Source organism: Neolamprologus multifasciatus, chromosome 12 (genome assembly GCF_963576455.1).
Source record: "Neolamprologus multifasciatus chromosome 12, fNeoMul1.2, whole genome shotgun sequence".
NCBI classification, from domain to species: Eukaryota; Metazoa; Chordata; class Actinopteri; order Cichliformes; family Cichlidae; genus Neolamprologus; species Neolamprologus multifasciatus.
In genome coordinates this window covers 16,359,411-16,385,887 of record NC_140450.1, presented here as the reverse complement: position 1 = coordinate 16,385,887, position 26,477 = coordinate 16,359,411, and the positions used below count along the sequence as shown (strand labels likewise).

The 26,477-nt window shown below is 38.4% G+C and overlaps 1 protein-coding gene across 3 annotated transcripts in view; it reads right to left on the bottom strand.

Moving 5' to 3' along the window:
* The window catches only part of ntrk2a (neurotrophic tyrosine kinase, receptor, type 2a), a 110,934-nt gene that overhangs the window by 8,383 nt on the left and 76,074 nt on the right, over positions 1-26,477 (bottom strand). For 2 of the 3 annotated variants that reach the window (XM_085179389.1, XM_085179390.1), the window contains exons 14-18: positions 26,246-26,434; positions 17,470-17,600; positions 12,889-13,061; positions 12,499-12,654; positions 12,071-12,161 (exon numbers count right to left, since the gene is read on the bottom strand). In XM_085179389.1, coding sequence (XP_085035515.1) covers positions 12,071-12,161; positions 12,499-12,654; positions 12,889-13,061; positions 17,470-17,600; positions 26,246-26,434 — 740 coding nt within the window. The remainder of the gene's footprint in view (positions 1-12,070; positions 12,162-12,498; positions 12,655-12,888; positions 13,062-17,469; positions 17,601-26,245; positions 26,435-26,477) is intronic. The other variant, XM_085179391.1, reaches the window with a different exon arrangement.

Genomic DNA, 26,477 nt, shown 5'->3' with positions numbered 1-26,477 from the left:
CCACGTCATGAAGTACCGTATTTTTGGCACTATAAGGCGCACTTAAAATCCTTTAATTTTCTCAAAAATCGGTGCGCCTTATGTATGAATTCTGGTTGTGCTTACTGACTTCAAACCAATTTTATGTGGTACACAGCACTCAAAAATCAGTCAAAATCAGTCACTGAGAGTTAAAATATGTCAAAATTCTTTAATTACATTATCAGTGTTGCTGCTTTACCAGTTGTAACAATTAAGTGTAACATCCAGGCATCCATGAAAACAGAATTTATTAAATTTAACGGCGTTAGCAGGAAGTTAGCTCGCTAGTTTTGCTAGTTACCTAAACCTAAACATGATATAGCATGTCCTGACTGAGTGATTTCTGAAAAAATTAAAACGTACAGCTCTGATATCACTTCCAACATAAATGAAGACAGAAAACTAAACAGCAGTGACTTTTGTAGTTTACTGAAGTTGGACTAGCTGGTATGTAACAATGTGCTACATGATCGCTAGCAACACAGCTATGTTAGCATAACATAAACAGTGAAGCTGGAATGCTAACTTTTTCCACTTGATAAAAGTTAACGTGAGGGTTCAGGATGGTCTGGGACAAATGCAATCGCAAGATGCTGTAAATGGACAAAACTTCAGTCAGGAGAACAACTGAGATAATCCATCCACCGTATGGTAAATGGCCTGTATTTGTATAGCGCTTTACTAGTCCCTAAGGACTCCAAAGCGTTCAGTCATCACATACTGGTGATGGTAAGCTACATTGTAGCCACAGCAGCCCTGGGGCGCACTGAAGAGGCGAGGCTGCCGGACACTGGCGCCACCGGGCTCTCTGACCACCACCAGTAGGCAATGGTGTGCCCAAGGACACAATGACCAATGATCGAGCCGGGGCTCGAACCAGCAACCTTCCGATTACAAGACGAACTGCCAACTCTTGAGCCACGATCGCCCCATATGAGGTTAGTCATTAATATACTGCAACAACATGGGAATAGAGCAACTGTGAGAGAATTCAACATTAATGAATCAATGGTACAGAAGTGGAGGAAGCAGGAAGAATGAGTTGAGTAAAGTTTGACTTATCTGATCTGTATGAAAACAGATTCATCGACAGTGCGCCTTATATAAACTGCTTCATATCCCCTTAAACAACAACTGCACACATATACAGCTGAGCTTACACAAGGATCACATGGATCAGTTAAACAACCACAGCTAAATTCATTTATTTGGTGTTTATGAACAGCTGATTTTGCCATTCATTACTTACAGTGATACAATGAAGATAAAAAGAATAACATGAAAATGTGTCATGAATACATATGTGTTTAATGAATTCAATTAATTAAATTAAATTAATTAAATTGATTAAATTATAATGAATCTTCTTTTAATCCCTCTTCTTTTGTCTCTCTTTTTCCTTTAACAGTGCAAAAATAATCTTATGACAAAACTCGTACGTAATATATTACATTTTCTTTACTAGCTCTTGGCTAAAGTTACGCATTGTGTACAGGTGAAATATTTTCACATTTTTTCCATCTAATAACAAGTTTTTTTTTATTAGATTTTTTTCTGTTACAAAATGTTTTCACTTACGCCAACAAGCAAAAAGAAGTCTAAAGGTGGATCCAAAAACCCCCCCAAATCTCAAGGTAACAGTTTAAATCTTCAGAGCCTCGGAAACCACATCCTAATGAAAAATGAGGAATATAAAGATACAAGCAAGCATGATGACAGACTTAATCTACTCTCTGACTGAAAAATTAGAGAGGTCAGACACAGAGAGCGAGCAAAGCATGACTTTCAGAAAAAAAAAATGGACGAGTGATACCTCTGGATACTTACGAAAGGGCGATAATAGAAGACAATATATATTTAAATCTGAGTTGGCAAAAGGGAAGCGAGATCTGTCAATCGTAACTCCACAAGTGTGTTTGACAGCAGCGATATCCAATGCTACCTAAAAGTTTGAATTTTGATCCCAAGCTATTTATTTTGCAAGACATTAAAATTGAGGAAAACAAAAGGAGAAAAAAAAAATATGAATTATTCAGCAACTAAGTGATAAAATCAAATCGATAAGAAACTAATCTCAAATCCAATGTTTTTTTTAATAATCACTATTTTAAGAGAGAGAAGTCATTAAATCAAACCAATTACCCATGAGTGAAAAAAACAGCATGTAAGTCACAGAACAACATATTTGGGCTAAACTGAGGTTTCAGGTAACTTTTTTGTTTTTACATGTGAAATATATTAAAATTATGATTAACATTTTATCACCTTTTGATAAGATTTTCCACTTATGACTGATGTCAAATCAATACCACATGGTTAAGGTTTTACTTTCTTTTGTAATAACTTGATTTTTCTTAATAACCCTGCGTTTTAGACATTCTTACACGGGTTTCCAGCCCAACTCCCTCATGAAGTCAGTTTGATAGAATATGCTGCATTTATACCTCAGGATCGAGTTGCCCCTGTAGCTTAATGACCTTTATGTAGCTACACTCTACAGATTGGCGCTGCAACTTTGGGAAAGCACTTATCGAACTGAGTTGCACTAGTTAAATGTGATAGATAGCATGCTATAGTAAAGCTTTAAGTAATGAGTACATTGGTGACTAAGTAGCATATGCACATTCTTGAGAACAGAAAGCATTTGCACATGTGAGCAACAGCATCACATTTCACCAAAACCATCCAACGTAATGTTTACTTTAGCTTGAGTTCCAGAAGCTATAAAAATTTACTGTCCTCCAAATCGGACGTAACTTTTGGTGACATTGCAAGTAAAAGGATGGTGATCGGCTGTAACGGCTGACTTAGATTTCAGGGTTTTAACATTGTTAAATATATTAACTTTTTTTAACTTCTCAATGAATCAAAAGCAAGCCTAACCTTCTGACAAGATTTGTTCCTCTTACTGCACCTCCCCGCTCACTTTAGTCTCCCCTGAACATGAATCTGGATCTGCACTCCACTGTGCTACACGGATAGCACAATCCATTTTCTAAGGTTTATGTGTGTCATTAATGGTTTGGTACCCACACTTGGCCTGGTTCTGTGGTAGTCAGGGGGTTATTTAATAGAGTAATAAAATGTGCACTGTCACACAGATAGCCATCAGGTTTAGGTTTACGTCTGGGGAAACATATCTGCCTCCATCTCTGCAACTCGTGCGCTTCAAACCCGGGCCTTCATTTTTCTTGCAGTGATGCTTTTTCTCCCTTGTTTCTCTGTTTATCATTTACATTTCTCCATCTGCATGCAGTATGCTAAGGCAGAGTAGAAAGTCCACAATGCAGTAAATAGAATATAAAATAGAAAATGCTTATATTATTCACACTCCTACACAATACAGCAGGTTTGAGTCTTTTAGGGTTTTTTAAAACTATTATTATGAAGTGTACAACATACAGAATACAGCAGGATTTTAGTCTAAAACATTCATTGTTGTCTTATTGTGATGCTGTGTTCTCAAAGAGCTCTCCCCTATATTCCTCCCTACATAATAGATACTGCATAGTCCATTCACATTGAACTGAAGGCAGCCTCAGCACCCGTTCTTCCTAAAACGCTCCTATTATGATAATTCACAGGTTTATATTTTTATTTCAGTAGTGCTACAGTTGTGTTTCACTCTTTGTCTTAATTCCTTGGTTTAGCTCTTATTCTTTTGGAGCATGTGGCTCCAAAAGCCCAGCGTGCTCTAATAGGTCAGCTGGCACCTCAAAAATGAGAAGCTGAGCGATGGTAACAAAAGTCTGGAGATGCAAGTATTTGAACCAGCACCAGAACACAATAGCAGATTCTCACAGTAGACACTATGCTACACAATGAATCATTTTTTTTAAACTACATGCAATGTTTCTCATTTTTTCCTCTCAGGAAATGCCAGCAAAAGACCAGCTAAGTTCAGGTTACACTACACAGCAGCACAAAGCACATGAAAACACACTAATCACCCAGTTCCTACTAACTGACAGATGTAAGTTTCCATAATCTTTGATTAACCCTCAGAATTAGTTTCGACTAACTCTGATTTCAAAGTTAATTCTAATGCTAGCTACTTTATTTACACAATGTGTTAAACAGCAAAGGGTTTTCCTTTTTTATGAGCGCACTGCTGAATAAGAAAAATCACTGGATCTTCAGTTTCTTAGAGACTCGTCTGATTGTTTTTGCAGCCAGTGTTGCTGTCATTACTTAACAAAGAAATATCTTACACATTATTTGTTATTAGTTTTTTTTTAAATGATGCATTATTTTGCTTGTCTACTCTTTGTATAAAATTATTTGTCACACTATATCACTACATTAGTGTAACTGTACACTTATAATTTAAGCATAGTTAACAATATAAACTTAACACTGCTTGATCAAACAGGATACCGATCCTTATCCTAATGAGGACACACACAGGGTGGACTGGTCAGTTAGCAAAGCTGGAATATTTCCTGGTGGCATGAGGGTTGTTTTTGCCTGCTCTGAAAAGTCAACTTGATCAGTAAACAGTTTACAAACCGCGACCCTCTCAGCCACACACTCTCCAATCCTCATGGCACACAGGTATATTAGCTAATGACACATAAATGAACGCATGCAGGTCAGCAATCCCTACTCACTACATGTTGATTGGACAATAAGGAAAAGTGGAGGAGAGAGATAGAAAATAAAAAATATATATTAAAAAAACAGATTAAATGCTGAAAAGCAAATTCCATTTAGTGCCCAGATCAGGCAAAAAAACATGAGTTTTACATGACTGATCTCAGTGAATGTGTGTACGAAGCAGCCTTAATATCATTGACCAAAATTTTTGAGGAAAAAATTCATGAGGAAAAAAGCTTTAATGAAACGTATCGAAACTTCCGTCAACAAATATAAACCAGATGTAAATATTCTGGAGAGACGAGATCCGATCAGAACTAATTAAGTTTTGTGAAAAGGAAGGACAAGTTGGGTAGTGATCCAATCAGGAGAATTCTCCTATTCTCCAGCACATTTGATCTGGAAAATGGTAAAACTAGCTCCTGTGCTCCCTGTTTCTCATGAAACCACGTCACATATGATGTCAGTGAAAAAAAGATGCTTTGTAAACCACGTGGAGCAACTCTCACGGGTAAAAACACAACAAGCTCTTATACTTCATACTTTAGTCAAATAAAATATACTTTTTAATGTAATCTTATGATATTTATTTGAATAAAACTAGAGTAATAAAACCATAAGATGTTTTAGTGAATGACTAAATGTATGACTAAAACTAAATTTGCTGTCAACATGAACACTGGTGAATGGATCCATCATCCAACCATATTTGAGTAATAATAATAATAATTTTCTTTTTTCCTCCAAAAACCTCTAAAAGATATCACAATGATATAATTAAAATGAAACCTTTTGGTCATAATAATTTGATAATGAAAACTGGATATCAGAACAACAGCTGGATTATAGCCAGCATAATTAGCAGTGTGATGGTTTCCATGTCCAGAGTTGTCTATATGTACTGTGTAGGTCATTATTGTCTCCAACTGACCGGGTTGACTACACCCCTTTGCCACATCTAAAGAGGGGTTTCCCCTCCTCGTGTAGAAAGCGCATGGTTATTCTGCTGGTTCTGAAATTCTTTGGTAGCGCTTTGAATTCATGGCAAATCAACATACTGAATATTTTTTTAAAAGGAGCTCATTAAATAAATTTAATCCACCATTCGATTGAACTCTGCCCTTAATCGCTGCTTCTATAGTTCAAAACTCCAGTAAAGGTTTGAATGTGATAACCGAGTTCTTTATAAACCTTTGAAGAACAAAGAATTTGTAGTCTCTCTTCAAATTTGTCCAATGTATTATAATATATTTGGATAGTCATCCAGCGCTCTGAAGAGTGACTTCCTGCTTAACTTCCTGTGTTAGAAAATGCATACATGTGAGTTTTAATGAGTGAAAGAATGAATTTTGGTTTGCAGGCCCCTCATAGACCTTGGTGCATTGTGCTCTTCACTGTCACAGTCTTACCCTTTAGTGCAATAAAAATGATGAAAAATCTAGAATGTTCTTGAATTCAGCCTAAAATCGATTTTTTTTCAGAATTTTTGCCCATCATTTAGATAACTGAGGAACTTCCAAACTTGCTTTTTTTTTAAAAATTCAGTTAATGTTCATCACAGGAACTCAAATGGCAAACTGAAAGGGTGTAGGCTGAGCTTATATAACACCTACCTCTGAAAGTGTATTCAAGTAACAACCAAACCATGTGTTACATGGTGATGCAGATCATTAATGGAAGAAAAGCAAGGACTGCCAAGAAGGCATTTTATGAGCAGCGACAATACTAACGTGATGTGTTAATAATCTGTTTAGACTAAAAAAATCTAAAACCAACAAAAAACCCGATGTCATTTCTAACCAAATAAAGCTCTATTTATTATTGCACGTGGAAGATTAACATTAGAATAAATGTACTGCAAACTAACCAACAATTACGCCAACAACATTAAACAAAATGTGAACATGATGGCTCTGTATAATTTCCTACTCATTGGAAACTCATTTTTCTCTGTATATGTTTTATTGTTTTTTAGTTTATTTTTGTTTTTTTGTGAATAAAAATCACTCATGCGTGAATCAACAAAGGATTTGCAGTTAAGTCGAGCAGCGTTGTTATTACTTGCTTTGTCGGGGAGATTTTTCCGTTCTACTCGATTGATAGATTTTATATATTTCATTATATCCATTAGTCTTTTTGTGTTATTCATCATGACTGATCATTTCCCCTGATGCTCTGAAATATTAATACGGGCCTCTTGAACTGCCGCGCAACATCTCTCCTTATATGTTTGTTAACCGTACGTGTATTTGTGTGCGTTCATTGGCGAGACAATGAGGAACAAAGTGAAGGGCAGTCACTTCAAAAGGGCACCAACAGGGCTGAATTAAACAGAAAACAGGAGAGAAACCCACGAAAGAGCAGGAAAGGAAAGCCTCAGACTGAGTCTTCCTGTCACTGGGAGGAGGGGGTCATCAAATATTAAGAAAGTCGTGTTTACAGTGGATCAGTCTGAAGACCAAACATGCTTTCTAAGTTTTTTTTACCTACGCCTAGTTGCTGCATTTCTCTCTGTCATCGGCTCATTCTGTGTTTTGTCTTCGCTGTCAGTGGCTTCGTCATCAGTCTTTGTCTTCTTTCCTGCTCCCTTATCTCTCTCCCCCTCAATCTCTCTCAATCGTTCTCACCTTCCTTCACTGTCTCTAAGCCCGCCTGCCTGTCTCCCTCCGTCTCTGTCTTATAAATATGCATTATTTCACCTCGACCACTGTCTGAGTGTTCCAGGAAAGCCTCAAAAAGACGAGGAAAAAACACAGCAGAGAGGAGGGATGTGTGTTCTTTGTGATGACCTCCCAGAGGCTGTGGTATCCATGGCAACTGCACGTTGAAAAGAAGGCATTATGGGATTTTAATGTAGGAGGAGCTTACGTGAGTAACCCCGCCCACTCGCTCTTACACAGGGGACCGTATCGTTGTCTGTGCTGTCATGGGAAAAACTCAAGAACGTACATGTGATGGTATGTGTTTGTGTGCTGGTTCTCTCCTGGACAGCTCAGATACAGTAAAGCCAATGACATGTAGGTTTAAGCTACAGTTTAAGTATTTTTTGTGATAGAATAGAATAGAATAGGATTCAACTTTATTGTCATTGCACATGCACAGGTACAGGGCAACGAAATGCAGTTTGCATCCATCCAGAAGTGCTTTAGCCGTGATATAGATATATTACAATATATATATTAAAAAACGCTAAATAACAGATTCTGGAGAGACACTGAGCCTCGCGTTGTTCACGCGCCGCCATCTTGGTCTGGTCAACCAGTGATGTGATGTGATGATGCTCATGTAAAAACACGATACGATGGTAGTACTTCTTCAACGTGCAGTTGTCAAGTCAAAAAATTCCCAATGGCCACATACTGACGTTTTGTTAGGACAACAATGAGGAAGTAAAAAAGCCTGCAAAAGTCTGTGTTAACATTCAAATAATCTCGCAAAGAAGATTTGTACATATTCATATGCAAAATCCAAAGTAAAAGGCAAGACTTTTGGCATCACAGATTAGATTCACCAGCCAGGATTGAACAGGCTTTGCTTTCACACAGGTAAGCAAACAATGTGAGCAAAATCAGCATGATGATTTTGCCTTTTATTTAATTTCTCTTCACTAATATGCACTCATGCTACAGTGTTGTTTGGTTTGTCCATGCTATTGCTGAACTGATATATTTAATCACATTGAGAAAAGTAAAAAACGGGCAATAGATGTTGTTTAAATGTTAAAAAATGGGTCACTTTAGCCCACTGCAAAGTGGTTGCTAAGCAACATGATAGTGTTGTAGTATATCATGCATAATTTAGCCTTTGTGGATATAAATGAGATGTTATTGTCTTGAACTTAAAACAATGGGATGCTTTAATACTGCATTATAGGAGCTTAAATGCCAGCATAACATCTGATATAGATAAGAACCTTAAGGGGCCTTTGTTTCAAATCTTTCCTAGATAATGATCCAGGGAGAATTTGCAGACAAAGAAACAAACAAAAACAAATAGTTTGTGTATTACAGTAAGTTTTATAAATGGGCAATTATTGGCTGTTGTCCTCAGTAGGGTGGTGTGATGATTGCGTAAACTTTCTCGTTGAGCCATTAATGACATAATCTCTTAACCAGAAGATATGAAGTCTCAGCTTATGTAAGCATGCAAACTTTAGATCATCGTTTTATTTGTTTCTTCTTGCTTTTGACTTTTGACTTCGGTCCCTGTGATGTTGCAATTAGTTCTATACAACTATACAAATAGGACTGGGTTGGCATGCACACTTTCACAACAAGTTCGAAGGCAAAAAACTTTGCCCCATCAACTTCTTGGTAACCAATGCAGTATGTGAATTAGGTCTCTTTCTTTGTAATAATAATATAATAATAATGACATAAAGGGTACAATGAGGCCATGAACATGAGCAATGAGCAGTTGAATAATTTGTGTTACATCCTCTCAGTTTTGTCTTGATGCACATTTGCTTAATCACAGATAACTGTTTCACTGTCACCTCTCCAGGTGCTTCACAAGGTCGATACACCCACTACCCAAAAAAATTACTCAGAGATTTGTCAGCTCTGCTCTACAGGCCGTGTCAGCAGCGTAAAACAGTCAGGCATGAAACCTTAATTTTCTTTCATCCTACACATTTGGCCATAAAATCAGTTTAGGGGAAAATGAATAAATGTGCTGTAGTGTTGGAGTTGAGCCCCACCCACGCACCCATACGCCCACACACACACGCACACCGAGCCTGTGTGGAAAGGCTCAAGGTTTGATTTGAGGCATCCTGTCTGTCTCCTGAAGCGCCTGTCAGGTTCATTGTGTAACAGGGGATTCAATGACGTCATCACAGCCCCTTCAATCCTACGCCTCTGCATCTATTTCCCTGCACATATACACGCACACACACAGGCATGGGGTTGTGGGGGGGTGGGGGTCCAATTCCTCTATGACTCATCTTCACTTGTCTGACGCAAGAGCATGACTGGGTCCCTACACTCTACACGTCCCCCCACACTCACGCACACACCTCTGTCTCTCCTGGATGCTGAAATACGGCTGAATCACTATGTTTTAGCTTCTACCCTCCTGTGCCTCTATTCTGGTTTTTGTTTTTCTCCTGTCTGTCCACCTCTCTGTCCTTTTTTTTGTCATTTTACTCTGATACGCTGCTCCGTGGTCGTCTTAAGCAGTGCCGTATGCCCCTGTACCGCTCTATTACTGCCTCGTCTCTCTTTTTGGATATTTATTTGTGTCTTGTTTTCTTCTTTCCTGGCATCCCACTCCTTCTCCTCCCTCTTTCTCTTCTTCTCCTGCTACCCCCCCCCCCTCTCCCTTATTTCCTAGCCTTTCTCTCCTTTCATCGCTTTGCCACCCTCCTGCCTCCATCTCCCACACTTACATCTCACTCCTTCTCCACCTCTATTTCTCCACTACTGCCTCAGCATACTAAACAGAACTTCTCTGATTACTTTTCTTCCTGAGAAACGTTGGAGACCCAAGTAAGAGACCCACCGCCACTGCCCTCTGCCGTTACCATGACTACAGCCACAGCACTTAGCTTTATTGAGGAGGGGTGAAAGGAAGGAGGAGGAGCGGGGAGCTTGCTGTGTGTCGTCACACAGAGATAGCACAAAAAAATGCCACAGCAGCAAACCAATCTTTAATTTGATGCCAAATATAACCTGTTATTTTGATTTTATGTCAACAGTCATTATCAAAGACCTCAAAAAAAGAGCATTTTTTATGTTCTTTTAAAAAAGATTCATTCAGGCAACGTGGCATTTATAGTTTTGTGGGGTATCAGAAGCTTTCTGTGAGGAAATCACAGACTGTATATAAAGGATGGGCACAGTCTTTAGGAAGCCTTCAGAAAAGGAACATATTTTGAATGTAGCAAGCTTGGTTAGTAAGTTATACTCATAAAGCGTACAGCTGCAATCCACAGACACAGATATAGCAAGGCTCATAAACATTTGGATAATAATACTGCAGTTTTACCCTTAATTCAAGTGATTTACCAAAAGCATTGCACTAACTGTTTAAAAATGACCATTTTCATACTTACGCTCACATTTTTTTTAGTTGTTCTCCATACATAATCAAAGAATCTGTTTATTTTATTGTGCAAGACACAATAAAATAAACAGGTTGTGTTATTTGCTGTTATGGCACTTAATGTTCTTATTTATATTACTCTTTTTGCGCACAGTGCTTTGTGCCTTTGCTGGCAAATCAGTCAGTCACACAAGCCTTTCAAATTTAGCCATATTCCCTAAAACTGACACGGATTTATCAATGACTTTGAATCTGGATTTAATACATGTTTAAAGTTACAATTTTTATAACATGGTTAGCACCATCTTGAGCCAGTACAGAACGAGACGTTGGTTGCAGCTAATTGATTTACATTAGTTTATGTTTGCTAACTCGTAAGAGAGCCAATATCTCAGTTTGTAGAGCACTTTGTAAAAGAAATTAAAGAAATCATCATATAGATGGGAAAATAGGGAACAGACTCACTTAACGTGGGAAGCCTCAAGTGGCCACTAAAGGAACTGCAGTTTCTGGCACTTCTAACTTGATTTCATTTTTTTTAGCCCCAGTAGTTGCAGACAATTTTAATATTTTTAATGAGAAACAGGAAAAAAATAACTTGTGTTTTCTCATGTCAGCATGCCAATACAGTGCATATACATTACAATTTATACCAAAGTACATATGTGTAATTATGCATGTGGAACGTGTGAAAGGAGAACAAACTGCAAAGACAACTTTGTTTCCCAGCAAGTTAGAAATATAGATTTTCATAACTACAATGAGCATTTCTGTTCAAGATAAATTATTACTGCAAAATTACCATCGCTGAATGATACATCCATCATTTGTAGACTTTCTGAATTTTTAAACGATTGTCTAGCCATTGAATGCCTGCAGTCTTCTACCTCTTTCTCTCTCCTGCTCTGTCACTGTCAGTTGTGTCGGTTTGTCAGAGAGAATGAGAGAAAGGGCAGGAAAAATGGACAGTCCAGCTACCTAGCAATCAATACAACTGATTAGATTTTGGTCTTTTGGAAAAGTAACAGATTATCTGCAGAAAGAAAAACACAAACTTTCAGTTTTGTTTTGTACCCCTGAGTTATCCAAGCACAGCAAGAAAAGCTGCTAAATATCCCTGCAGTACACATAAATGCTCAAAAACACAGAACATGGATCTTTTTAAATGCATTCCTTTCACCTGCACTTTTTTTTAGTTATTTAAAGCAAATGTAACACCCCACGAACTCACCTAATCAAACATTTTAACCATCTCAACTCCTGTTGAGTTAACCTATCCCTGCGAGTGTCTTACTCAAACCCCCACGTTCATCAGTCATGCCCATGCAGGGGAGTAGCAGAGAGGCACCCATGCAGCAGGGAGGGAGGGGAGGCTGAAAGAAAGGCCTGAAAAGATATCGACACATACACCTACCCTGTAGTAGTCAGTGCTGTAGACATCTCTTGACATGCCAAAGTCTCCAATCTTTACCAGCAGGTTCTCACCCACAAGGCAGTTCCTTTTGGACAACAAACACAGTGAGACTCAATACAGATGTTTCACATTGCTGAGTTAAAATGAAGGGTGTTAAACTACAACCATATATCTTATTATATGGTTATTACCATGACTGTTTGACAGATTATCTCTAGCTGATTACTTTACTGGTTCCGCTAATAGCTACACTTCTCCTTGTTAGATGTTTTTAGGTTGTATTAGCGATTGTTCGTACTCAGTCATTATGAGTTTTAAATAAATTCCTCAAGGATCAGAATAAAAGTTCCTGTTTAATGACACATCTGGCATCTGTTAGGAACAAGCAAACACGATGTGCATTAACAGAGTATTTTACAAACCTTGTGGCCAGGTCACGGTGCACAAAGTGTTGTGATGCCAGGTAGACCATGCCAGATGCTATCTGCTGGGCAATGTGAAGCATTTGAGACTGGGTCAGCTCCACAGGTCTGGTGGTCTGGCCCTCTGCCATCAAAACTGCATCTGGACCATGAGCCCTGTGAGAAAAAAACAAGGGAAACAATAATCATTCGTCTTTTCAGCCATGTATCAACCACGTAAGATGTTTACATGTGTCCCTCTAATAGAGAGTATGTAGAAGATTAAGCTGGATTAGCACACGCAAGCTTCCTAATCTTTAATCCTTTGATCGCTCATTTTTCATAGAAACTCTTTAGAGAAAAACACATTTTAAATTTTGCCATTTTACATATTGAAGAAGAGAGTCATGCCTGAGGAACTTGTTGAGATCACCGTGTTTCATGTACTCAAACACCATAATGAGCGGGTCGCTCTCCACGCACACTCCGTAGAAAGTGACAATATGCTCATGCTGAAGGTTCGTCAGCAGCTCAGCCTCACGATGGAAATCCTTCCTGGCATTTTCGCTGGCCTCTTTAAGTGTCTGCACACACACACACACACACACACACACACACACACACACACACACACACACACACACACACACACACACACACACACACACAAATGACATTTTAATAAAGTGACAAATCAAAACCTCACACATCATACCACATACTCTTCTGCCAATTGGTCATTTTCATAGTGGATTCATTCTCCTCCAATTTATTTGGCTGAGGTCCACTGTGTAAAAAAACAATACAAAAGTGCGTATAAAAGTGAGTTACAGCAACATGGCACAAACAGTGTGAAATTACTGGCACCAAACAAGGACCGATATGACAGCAGGGCAGGAAAAGTATGGAGACATTTTATATTAATGCTAGCCATTACAAAGTACAGCACTGTTTACATTCATTATGTTGCCCTGTTCCCTTTGAAACTAATCTTTGTCTCCCTTCCATGAATCAGGAAATCTGTCAGGGAGCTTGTGTAATACAAGCATCCATGACAGAGAGTGTATGTGAAGTGGAAGTGAATGACTGTGTGCGTGTTCGGGGGCGAGTTACAGGAAATGAAAGTGATATGGGGTGTGTATTAATTTCACATATAAGAAGAAAAATATAGAAAAGTTTCTCTTGTCCTACATGAATAATTGATTGTCTTCCTACAGTATATGATAGAGATATACATGACACACATTGCAGGTAGAACCTCCGACTACAAATACAGATCTACAGGAGCGCTGACTTAGAAAAAGCAGAATGAGATGACCTCTGACCTTTCATCAAAAGCACTAAAATGGAAGAATATTAGACAGACTTCAACCTTAAGCACTTACATTCAACCAATAATGTACTGTGAAACAGAGGCATGGTCGAGTACACTGCAGACTGTAAGGTGATACTGCAAGAAGATGATTATTACAGTATAGATAGTGTATATGAATGCCTGTGCCCCTGTCTCACCATGTAACTTGAGAATATGCATAGGATATGTGAGTTGACTGACTTTCCTCAGATGTCTTTGCAGGACCTTTCACTGTTATATTTAATGTTATCAGTTTATTGTTTGTAATTAATAGAATTAATAATGGCTAAAAATGAAGACTGACGCTGTGTAGGTCAATGAAAAGCTATTAAAACCAGCTTTGAGGTTTCCAGTTATTTTTTATTGGTGTGGTTTTTCATATCAGTGCAGTTCTGAATGTTTGAAAGCCACAAATAAACACAGCTGTTCCTCACTCTGAAAGAAACCAGCAGGAGGTAATAAGAGGCGATGAATATGATGCTGAAAGCCCAGACTTTGTTCTTAGCATGGTTTAGAACTTATCTGTAATGATCTATTAACTTCTAATGAAGCTTTTACAATTTATAAATCTTGAGAGATGCTCATAAAACATGGATAATTTTCCTCATTATCCCAGTTTGACTGACAATGACTCCCAGAAGTCTAATCTATGATGTACTGTACTGTGTGCTCCTTAAAAAAAAAAAGGAAAATAAAAATGAACTTAAAGAGGAAAAAAAAAATGTTATTCACTGCACCGCTGGTCTCAATCAGTATCAAATGACCACTGTGACCAGTATTAATCATTGTATTGAGCCAAACATATTAATGTTGAGTTTAGGAAAAATACTGACTTTCCTGTGAGCCTGGGAGTATTACAAATCACGGTGTGACTTTCTGTACTGAAAGCTGCATTAATTCCCATGCTAAAACTCATAACACTGCACTGTTAGTCATCCAGTCTGAGCACATTCAGGTCCATGGACAAATAAAAAGCAATCAACAACATCCAGCTCACAAATGTGGTGAGTCATATACATGTGTGAAGGGAACATTATTGAAAGTGCTCGGAGTTCATGACTGATGGAATGCAGGAGCGTAAATGTGTTTGCATGAACTTGCCTGCGTGCATGTGCATATGCATATTTTTTTTATGTGCACTTGTTACAATTATCCTCTGATCGATGGCAACTCAGTGTTTAATATACAGTAACAGTAAAACTTGCTTCTGTATTATGGATGACGGATTGATTGATAGACAACCCTGAAATCCAGGCCCATTAAGCTCTATTAGTGTGTGTAGGTCATTGTAATGTGGTATACAAATGAGAACCTGTACCTGTAATGTAGCGTGACTCACAGAGAGCAATATAAGCATGGCATGGTTTATCATAAAGGAAGTGCATTCCTCATAATCCATGTCCTTTCCCCTTTATTCTGTACAGGACACAATAATTATAACTGTTGGCAGTAATGATGGAATCACCACATTTGCAGGATGAAATCACTGAGAATTGAGGAAAGAAGTATTGAAACTCCTTGCAATTTGCATTTCTAAAGCAAATACCTGTGCAAATTGAAATATGCAAAATAGTCTGCAGTTGAAAGAAAGTTTGAGGACCTTAACAAGCTGCTGCTACACCTGGCTGACTGAAAGGAAGCATGGCCCCCAACAAGCGAGGTGTCTACTTAAACAATGGAAAGGATTATAGGACGCCTTGTATAAAATCTGCAGCAAATATATAGACAACATAGAATGACAGAAAACTCAAATCAATATGTCTGGAAAACAAAAAAATGCAAAGACAAAACACAAAAAAACAAATAGGCAGAAATAGGAGTTCATGCTTGTGATACAACTGTGAGAAATCAGCTGAATGAAATGGGATTTCATACCGAAAAGCTGAAAGAAAACCAGCACTAACACAGAAAGAGAAGCTTGTTTACAGTGACCTAAAGCGAACCATTTAAATACTCATTTATGAAATGGGGTTGCATGTCAGATGATTTGTTTATTTCTAAGAAAGTTTAAAGAAAAAAAGGGGGAAAAAGCTGAATGAACTTCATCAAAGTGTGGCGATTCCATAATTTTTGGCCAGGGATTGAATTAAATACACTGACAACTCTCACAGGCAAATCAAATTTGTTTCTAAAATCCAGTCATTACAACAGATTCTCAGCACTCTTGTTTTCAAGTGATCAGATCAGATGTGTGTATCCTCCTGAGTGTTCAAACATCTCGTGGGATTTGATTTGCCTAGAAAACCTCGAGGAATAGTTTGTATTAATTTGATGTCTCCTTCTTTTAATTAAAAGCAGCTGGTAAGAAGTGACAACATATTTATTTGCAAACAGAAATTGTCTTTATTTGGATTTCTACACTCTAAGCATCTCCTTCACGAGACTGTTTTTTTTTATTTTAGTTTCAAGTTATGCGATATGTATATGTACAACAACGGATGGATGGATGGAGGTAGTACTGTTGAAAGTCTCTTTTCATCACCCTTCAGCACTTTGTGTTATTGCAGTGTATTGGCAGCAGGATCACTGACGCTGACGTATGCAGGTCGTCAATTAGTTAATTAAAAACAAATCTGCTGTCATTTAGAAAGAACATTCAATGGTGTAACTGCATACGTGGAAATCTGAGAATTGTTCGTTTTTTCCCTACATTTGACCAGATTTGACATGCAGCCAGCAAAATGAAGCATCGTGTTCTACAACCAAGAACTGTGCTGCTGTCCACGATTTCCAGGTCCGTGTTTTGAAGTGTGTTCAGTCTAAACCGACGCTAAGCTGGCAGCATACATCAGCAGGTGGTTCAGGGCTAAGCCGGGAGCAAACAGGACATGTAGGAAGAGAAAAGAAGGTGTAGGATTTGAGAAGAGGCAAGCATCAGGATGACGACTGAGGAGAGAGAAAATAAAAGACTGCAGGTGAGAGCTGGAAGTGTGGAGGACAGAGGAAGTGAGGGGCAGAGGAGGACAGGGGCAGAGGGGGCTCTTTCACAGGTCATGTATAGTTAATGAGAAATTCTTCACCGTTCAGATCCTGTTTCTCTGCAAAACGGCAGAAAAAGCATCCTAGATGGAGAGACCGATGGACACATAGATGCGATGCTCCCTAGGAAACCATTCAATTTGACCCCAGAAGTCAGCGGTTTTAGAGTGTAATTCCACCTTATTCTTGCAGAGAAACCCGTGAAAAGAGGGACTTTCTAACAATAGCACAGTAAATGGAGGCCAACATGGATTCTGAATAGTGTGCTGACGCCATGTGAGGGATTTTATTTCAAAATACCATGGATCTATTTCAGGAACCAGTTCAATATTTTCAATGTATTTCATGTATCAGATGTCAATTCTGATACCGTGGAATAGAAAAAGAATAATTTCACCTTCAATAATGCCATTTAGGAGCTTTATTTTGACATGATCAATCGTTCTGTAGAACCAGCGGAATTTAAAAATATCTCATGTTGAAACTTGACCCATTTGTTTTACTGCACACAGGATACATTTTATTTACATTTTTGGGCTTTGGTTTATAAAAGCTGCAAAAAGAAGTGTTTTCAGAAACTGGAGTCAATATGAAATTAATTAGTCTAATTCTCTGATTTATAAATATGTTTCTTAGGAATTTTAGGACTTCAACATTACCTTGACGGCCACCAGTATCTTCTCCTGGTCAGGTGAAAGGTTATAACACTCAGCCAGGAAGACTTTCCCAAAGGCTCCCTCTCCCAGCTCTCTCTTCAGCACAATGTTATGTCTTTTAATATGCTGGACAACTGTAGAATGAGAAGATGAAGAGGAAAACTTTTTAGTACAAGTTACAAACATGCATATAAATTGGGGAGGGGGGTAATCTTTTTTCCTCGTTTCTTTTCTATTGCCCCAAATGCTCAGTTTTAGGGAGCTTTTCTAATCTTAGCTCACAGCCCACCAACCTGCTGCTTAAACCTTCTGTTTGTGATGGGCAGCCAATAAGAAGAAAGCTGGAATAATGGGAGGGAAAAACAAGCCAAAAGTGCTTGTTCGGCCCAGAAAAAGATCAACTGTAAATCAAGCTGAAGTACACAAATAAAAACAAGGAGCTGGAAGCAGGATTGATGCTTTGATCGCACGCCATTTATACTTTAATGACTTCAGCTCATGCAGTGAGTCAGTCTGGTGTCATTTGTTTTGTGGTGTTTGATTACACTCAAAGAACAGAAAACTGCATCATAAGACATCTGATTTTATACAAAAAGAAGACATTTGAATGTTGACTTGATAGCATGTGGAAGATAGCATCTTTGTAGTGCATATGTGGCAAAACTATTATTCTTGCTCTGTGCTTAAAGAAAATAAACATCTTATCAGACATAAACAATTAGCTCCATAGTTCTAGAAGTCACACGATAGCATGACTTTTGCCACCTTGGATAACAATTGCGACCTAGCGTAGCTGTGCTTGAGAGCGGTATATTTGCAGTGTGCCCACTATGAGTTGCTGTAGTTCAGGACAAAAAGTATCATCCAAACATTTTCTCCTATCACACATGAAGACATGTAATAAATCCATACAGCGTCATTGTAATAAACCTCCCTTCTTTTAAATTGTATTTTCTCCCACACGCTGCAGTAACGTCTGTTAATGAGTAAAAGTACAGAGCGCATAGCACACAGCCTTAATGAGGCATGAGCTCTGTAATATAAAGTGTGGCTTTTCTTTACTTATTAGTCTGTAATTACACTGTAAGAGCAATGTTCTCGTCACCGACTTTCTTTCAGCACTATTACCCAGTAAGTAGCCAGTATTTACAAGAGCAATTGAATCTATTTTTACTCTTCTCTAAAATGCCCAGTTGCTTCTTGTTTTCTGGACCTTGTGTTTGGAGTATCACATTGGAGTATCAACTGAAACTTGTCAGTTTTCTTTTAAAATAACCTTTGCTCTTATAACAATTTATCCCTGTTAATCCGAAGCTGCGGATTTTCCTCCTTTTTGAACAAAAAGCACAGCTGCAGGGCATGTTAACCCCATGGTTTTTCTAAAGGGAAAAGGATGTTAAAATAAATGGTTTCTGTCACTCACAATCCACATGCAGATACCTCTACTGTTCATCCCTCATCCAGTTTCATTTTGAAGCCAAAAAAGGCTCATAACTGTATCTACTGTATATCTGGGGATCATTTTCTACTGAATACATATTTCATGTCTTGATTTATGTATCATATAAATGCAAAAGTACATAAGCAAATCCCTTCTTTTTTGTCTTCTACGACTTCAACACAGTTTTTACAGTAATGTAAATTTGAAAAACGTGTCTCTCTGCCTTCTTCATGCATCTAACCTCTTCCTGCCTTCTGCTCATCCACAGTTGGATCAGAGTCGACAACTCTGCTCTCTGTTGCTAAGTAACTCGCGAATCCACGCCAGCTGATTTCTCAAAAAAAAAAAAAAAAAAAAAATCGGCATCTCGCCAGTTATTGTACAATGTTTTATCATGCAGAATGATTAACAGCCTCGTGACCTTACAATAACCTAGTTAAACCCCGTCTTTTGATCGCCAGCCAAATGTGCTCCATGTCTGTCTGCATGTAGAGAAACACGTTATCCTGTAATACCTGTGCTCGTTTAGGTCCTGAATACAAATGCATACATACACACACACTTTTAGACACACACACACACACACACACACACACACACACACACACACACACACACACACACACACACACACACACACACACACACACACACACACCAAGAGCTGAGATTTATGTGTGATGTGATTAAGAGGTGCATTTGAAGAAAAGCTGTCCACTCAGAATATCACATTAAAGCTCAGCTAGACTCTCTGAAGAAGCTGCATCGATCGACACTGTAAGCTACTGAGGTCCATCCTAACCCAATACTGTAACTGCAGACCTACGGAGAAAAGAGAAACACACAGCTGGTCTGCATCAGATATTCAAAAGCATCAAATATGAGGTCAAGACCATATGATATTTTTGTTTTGCTTAAGGCATTTATACACTCATAAATTCTTGTTATGATACGTGATAGGCTGCATATTGTCTCCGTCAAATCCCGTCTTGGCCTTCATTTGTAACCTTTGTGAATTAATGGAAAGGAAACGTCAAATAAAAAAATGAATTTTAATTTTAATTAAAAAGACTGCAGATCGTTCAGTCCCATCTGTCCTGCGTTCAAAAAAAGCCTAAAAGGAACAAAAAGAAAATGTGGGTGGTTTAAGGAGGACAGTGTGTTTTCTATACTACAACCTCTCTTTTATTTTTGATAGCTTGAGTGTGGAAGATTTCTGTGAGCTTCTATCAGTCAATGAAAAAAAGAAAAAACGACATACTGGGTTTTCTGTTAGGATGGTGGAAAGTACTCCAGATGCAGAATCTATGATACACTAAATAGACGTTTTCCTGTCCCCGGGCCTCAAATACAGGTTTCTGTCAGAAACCAGTGTCTTACACAGGGATACACACTGGGTGTCCTTCCGTATTGGTGGCTTGCAGCAATCTTAGATGCCAAGAGCTAGCGATGCTGTTTGAAAGAGCAACAAAGTCCACATAAGGAAGTTCTTTCTTCCATGTGCTGTGTGGTTACCCAGCAAAAGTATCATGGTCATGTTTGGGGAAAGATTTTCATTTCAAAACAAACAAGTCATGCATTGTGCTGCAGACACAGTTCACCTTTTAATATTTTACTCAGGTGGCAAGGGCCTAAACCCCATCAGCTTATAGTTTAGGATAGTTTGATCAAATAAGTCCTGTAAGCATCTGAATATGTGTTTACATGATGAAAAAGTGACGCTGCGGATCGTTTTTGCAAATCAGCAGCATGTGAATAACTTCTACCTTCTAAACCTGAATACATAATCCTGAGGTATCAGCATGAATAAAAGTCAAGAATATTTGTAAATTATTTTACAAATATAATTTGTAAAATAAATTATATTTATTTTACTAATTATTTTATCATCTATTTCTCCTAAAATTGAGTCTTCATCTCAAATAAAAAAACCAACATGTTGCTGATCACCACAATTCCCTTTGCAATAACGGCGCACAATAAACTCACATCCCCACAAGAAAGCTACCCACCATTTAACCAGCTAATTACCTCACCGCACTATTTTCCTACTGCAGTTGTCTAATAAGCATTCATCCATGAAAATGCCTTGCACCACTTCTCCTTAATTAACATCCTCAAATAGCAAATAAATTGATGTTTGCAGGCCAGTGCTTCCTGTACCGCTTTTTTTTCTCCTTTCTTTTCTTTAGTCTTTGGCAGGAAGATGTGGTTATTCGCACAACCTTTTCCTGCAATTTTCTTTTTTGTGTCTTTCCAGTGTTGTCGCATCTATTTTGCATGTATTCAAGCATTAGCATTTATTGTCTATCAAGAGCGTAAAAGAATAAGTCCTTTAATTTCTAATGGCCGTATTTCAGTCATGAAATAATTGTGCTTTGCAGCTGCTTTCCTTTTGCCAAGTTTACAATCTGTCTTCGACCTCACTTTCATTGTTACACTGTCTCCACATGCCGTGCGACATATCACACCCCTTCTCCTCAATCAGTATCCTTAATTAAGATCTACTAAAATATAATTCCTCATTTACCAGACTTAACACACTTACTCTCTGATGTTTTTCCTAATTAGTACCCGTTTTCCATGCTTATCATATTCACTCATTTTCCCTCATTTGCATTCTTCCATCTATTCTCATTATCTTACTCTCACTTTCCTTATTTAGCGTTCCTCTGTTTCGCCATTTATCTGTCCCTGTTGCTGTTCCTCTCAGCTGCTAAACCTATCAGTTTTTAATCAGCATCCTCTAAGTATTAACATCCAGGCACAGGTTCTTCCCCCGTTCTGTTGCTCCATTACTCTTTTTCCATTAACTGTTTATGACAGGGCTTACAATATTAACATCAAGAAGAATAATATTTCCCATCGACCCCCTCATCTTCCACCTTTTTTGCCCTCCTGCCTTCATTTTCCACCACATCATTCAGAGTCCCCTCTCACACCTATCCTTCATCAGCATCTTATGAACTCCCAAATAAATTAATGTCTCGGGACATAATTATTCTCCGTTTGCCATCTGTTTCATATTCCGTTCCTCTTCGTCTCATCTTCCCAAATTCTTTCCATTGCGTTGAATGCAGACATAAAACAGCTTGAACAGCTTGGAAAAACTGAGTTCGGTACTTTGAACTGAGCAACAGGATAAGTCAAAGACACAGTCATGTTTGACAGATGCTTTGAGAAGAGGACAACCAGAAACGTCAAACTTTCTTCAGTAATGTCATGGCACTGATTTTTTCCTGACTCTGTGCCCTCCTATCAGCAAGCGTAGCTAATTGTGACCTAAATTTTGTGCGTCAGCCTGTGTGTGTGCGTGCATGCACGTATGTTTGTTTGTAAACCGGTGTCTTCAAATACAGTCAGCACACGTTGACTTGTGAATAACATTTTCCAGAGTGAACTTAATCCCCATTCCCTAGATACAAAAAAATACAAAGCCCAAAAGACCAACTCGTATAGAAGCAGTGGAAGAATTGAGAGGTACTGAACACAAAGCCAAGAGGATGATGTAAGAAAGATGATGAAAGAAAAATCACTTTTTCAACACTGCTACTGCAGATATTAATAACACGTCCTCTAAGATCTCTATTTGAGCTTAAACACTACAATGAAAAGCTTAGACACTTTTGGTGTTTATGATTTTACTATTGTGACCCTACATGACCCTACATGTGACCCTACACATATAGTTGGATCCAGCAAGAGCTCAGTCAGCTTAGCTTAGCTGCACAAAGGCAAAAACTGGTAAAATAACTAGCAGCTAGTTCTCTGCCTCTCATTTACAGTCATTAACATTTCAGTTTTTGTATAAATGTACATTATTGAGTTTTGCAGGTGCTGGTGGGCACATGTTTCTGCCTTGGTCCTGGGGTTTTGTGTTGATTTGAGGTTTTATATTCTTAACTAATATGAGTTCTGGGGTCCTTGCTTGGTTGTCATTTGTTGCTTTATATTCATGGTTTTTAGCTTCAGAGTTTATTATTAGTATATTTTTGTATTCTGATTCTTGTTTTGATTTGTCATTCTAGTGATGATTATGTTTCTGTGAGCCTTAACTACCGTTCCTGCATTTATTTGTAAGTTTTTCTTAATGTCTTTTGTTAGATTCTCTACCTTCTCTTTCCTCTCTGATTTGTCAGTGTCATTATACATGGTTGCTCTCTATAGTCAGCATTTTTAATTATATAAAAATGTCAACTTAATAACTTGATATTTCAAGTTATTTTCTCAAAATTTAGAGACCTAACCCTAAATTTTGACATATGGAAGGCCTTTTGGTTTTTGGGGTTTTTTTGTCCAGTGGCAGAAACGAGTTCCCATAGTTGCCCCTGAATAAGCTAAGCTTGTTTTAATCTTGTTGTTTATTTCCTGCTTCACTTTTCTCTTGTGGCTTGATTTGTGTTTTCTTCCTGCTTGTCTAACTGTTACCACCTGTATTGATTACATACACCCAAATCATCCCTTGGTGTATAAATAGCCCTGTCATCCCCATAATCTTTACCACAGCATTTGACCTTTTACCTCACTTAGTCTATTGCGTGTTGTCTTTAGCTTTTGCAATCAAAAAAACTGAATCAGCCACTAGTGGCTCATGAGCTCTAGCATGATTTCGTTCTTTTAGCTCTGGTATGTGTATGAGTCATCCACGAAAGTCTTGAATTTATGAGTGGCCTAACATATCCTGGGACACAGCCACACAGAAACCTACACTTTCTATTTTCCCATTCTCCCCTCAGATCTTACGGCAGCAGCTTCAGGGTCATTCACATGAGAGCAAGAAGAAATTTATTTTATAGCTTGTAATCAACTGATAAATCTTTAGTTCTACATCAGAGTTGATTGGGGTCCATGTTAAAGAGAAGTCAGATTTTTTTTCTCTACATACTTAGATTTCTTCCATGTTTTAGTGTCTACTTTTTTTTTTAGTATTTTTGTTACTATCCATTTCCTGCTTTACTTTTCTCTTCCTCCCTGTCTGTCCTCACCTGTATTGATTAAATGCACCCAAATCATCCCTTTGTGTATAAATAGTCCTATCCTTCCCCTTAGTATTTGTTACAACATTTATGTTCTCATCTAAGCTCTAAAGTTTACCATAAATTCCATAAATTCTATGTATTCTATATACTGTGACAGTTTGGGGGGTGCAGCCAGTCTAGTTGTTTCCTATTTTTTATGCTAATGCAAGCTAACAGTCAACTCACACCACCTTCATATTATCATCAATCTTTAATATGTGGCAGCATGACTCTGTTCTTGGATTCCCTGCCTTTCCATGTGTATACTTTCAGGGAAACCACTACAAGTACTAGCAATCAGTTGATTTGGCTGATTTACTGGGTTTTGCAGACTGAGTTTTGGCTCCTGGCCTGCCTGAATTAGTGTTCAATTATTCCTGAAATTTCAAACAATCTTTGCTGCCATGGTCTAGAGTGTACCTCTCTCTCATTCTTTGTGTATCTTGTAGTCTCCCCTGTTTGTTCTCTCTCTTTGTCTTGGCATGGCTCAGCATCCTGTTCGCACTTCTTTCCTCAGTTGCACCTGTGATCCACTCTCCTATGAAGCCCTTCAGCCCATATGACTGACTCTATGCTCCAGTCCCTGCCAGAGTTTTTCCAACCTGGTAGCAACACACGTCTAGTTTTGTATTCTCTTGATCTTGTTTGAAACCACGTTTAACTGTATGCCCCCAGTGTCTCAGGTTCATTGCCAGTTTGCCTTAGTCTCCTCAGTCTGCCACAACGTGTCAGTCTGCCACTTTTCAGTGAAGCCAACTCAACAGATCGTTGCCACCTTCAAGAAACTCCAGCCTGGGTCTCAACCATTCAGAATTGGTCTTTAATAAAACAAGGTTGTGCATGGTTATCTGACTGGCGCAATTTCTGTCTTAGTGGTCCAAAAAAATGAATGAAATTTGAATCTTCAAATTAAATCCAGAGAAGTTTAGTGGAAAGAAATGTGTGATATTATAGTAAATGTAGTGGGAGAATATGCTCATATACTCTTATACCTATTTTAGTTGTAAACCCAAATTTATGTATATGTGAGTGATTAGCAAAACATAAACACAACAGTTACCACCTTTTCAAATCTGTGTGCTTTACTGGAGCTCCTTTGTAATGTTTGTGACCTGCTTTCCAACAATGCTAACTCTGCTAATATCATTATTTTTAATGAGGTGCTCACTTAAAAAGACAGTTGCACAACCGAAGCTTTGCAGCACACTAACATTTCCATAATTACACGTGGATCCATCATCTCAGCAGAGTAATTGTTGCTTTATTGCTGCGCGAAAGAGGCCTGTGTGATCATTTAAGCAGAGACGTGTACCTGCTACTGATTCCTCCTGCATTCAATATTACAGGATGCAAACTGGTTAAGACCTCTCTTTAGAAAGAGTTCAGTTCCTGGCATTCAACCATGTGCCACTTTGCCAAACTGTCTCCATCAAAGGCTATTGTACCAGTCTGAAAAGGCGGAGTGCCAAATAATCGGTCAGATACTTTCAGTATTTATGCAGCCTGTCTGTGAGTCAAAGGCACACACTGTGTAATAGTTGTAATGGCTGTAATATATTAAAAACGCACATGCAGGCACATGCACATACACCACAGTGTGTTATTGACTTTCATTGATCCTAAGCGCTTTCATTCTTCGTCATTTGGCTGTAAATCCCAGTCAGTCTTTTAGTTATAATGCAGGACTGAAGAGGTCGACCTCCAGTCCCCCATTATTATACAACCTAAACCTTGCTCTCAACAGAATGAGCACACGTGAACACACACACACACATACACAAATGCGTGGGTCCATAATTTACTGCAACACAAGGCCAAATCCTGGAGAAGCTTTTATAACTTGCCAATAATCATAATGTCATGTTGATGGACCAGGTCAATATCCTTGTGCATTTTCTGTCTGTCTATTTGTCTGTGGCCCTCTTTCTCTCTCCCTCTGCTCTTCTTCTAGCTTCTACTTCGGGTTTGTCACTTTCTCATTTTCACTTGGTTTAAAAAATTTAAACCAGTGGCTAATAAGGTCTAGCATCATTTGGTTTCTTTAGCTCTGGTATGTATATGAGTCATCCATGGAAGTCTTGAATTTATGAATGTGTCCCTAACATATGCTGGGGCACAGCCACACACAAACATGCATATAATTAGACTTTCTATTTCCCGTTCTTCCCTCAGATTTTATCAGCAGTAGCTCCAAGGTCACTGACATGACAGCGAGGAAGGATGTATATGGTAGCTTGTAATCAACTGATAAAAGTTTGATTCGAAATCAGAGTTAATCCGGGTCCACGTTAAAGATATGTCAGATTTTTCTTTTACTTACATGTGTCAGTCTTGAGCAGGCTGTTTGTGCTTCTGAAGTATTGAGGGTTTTCGATCACTGGGATCTTGGTCATGCCGATGATTACTGCGTCAGGGCCCATCTCTGAGGACGAAGGAGTGTTGCTGCCATTGGAGACGTGGTGAAGAGGAGAAGCAGAGTCATCGTCATTGCTGATCACCGAAGATGGTCCTAAGTAGGAGAGAAATGGGGATAAGCGGTGTTTGAAAAGCAT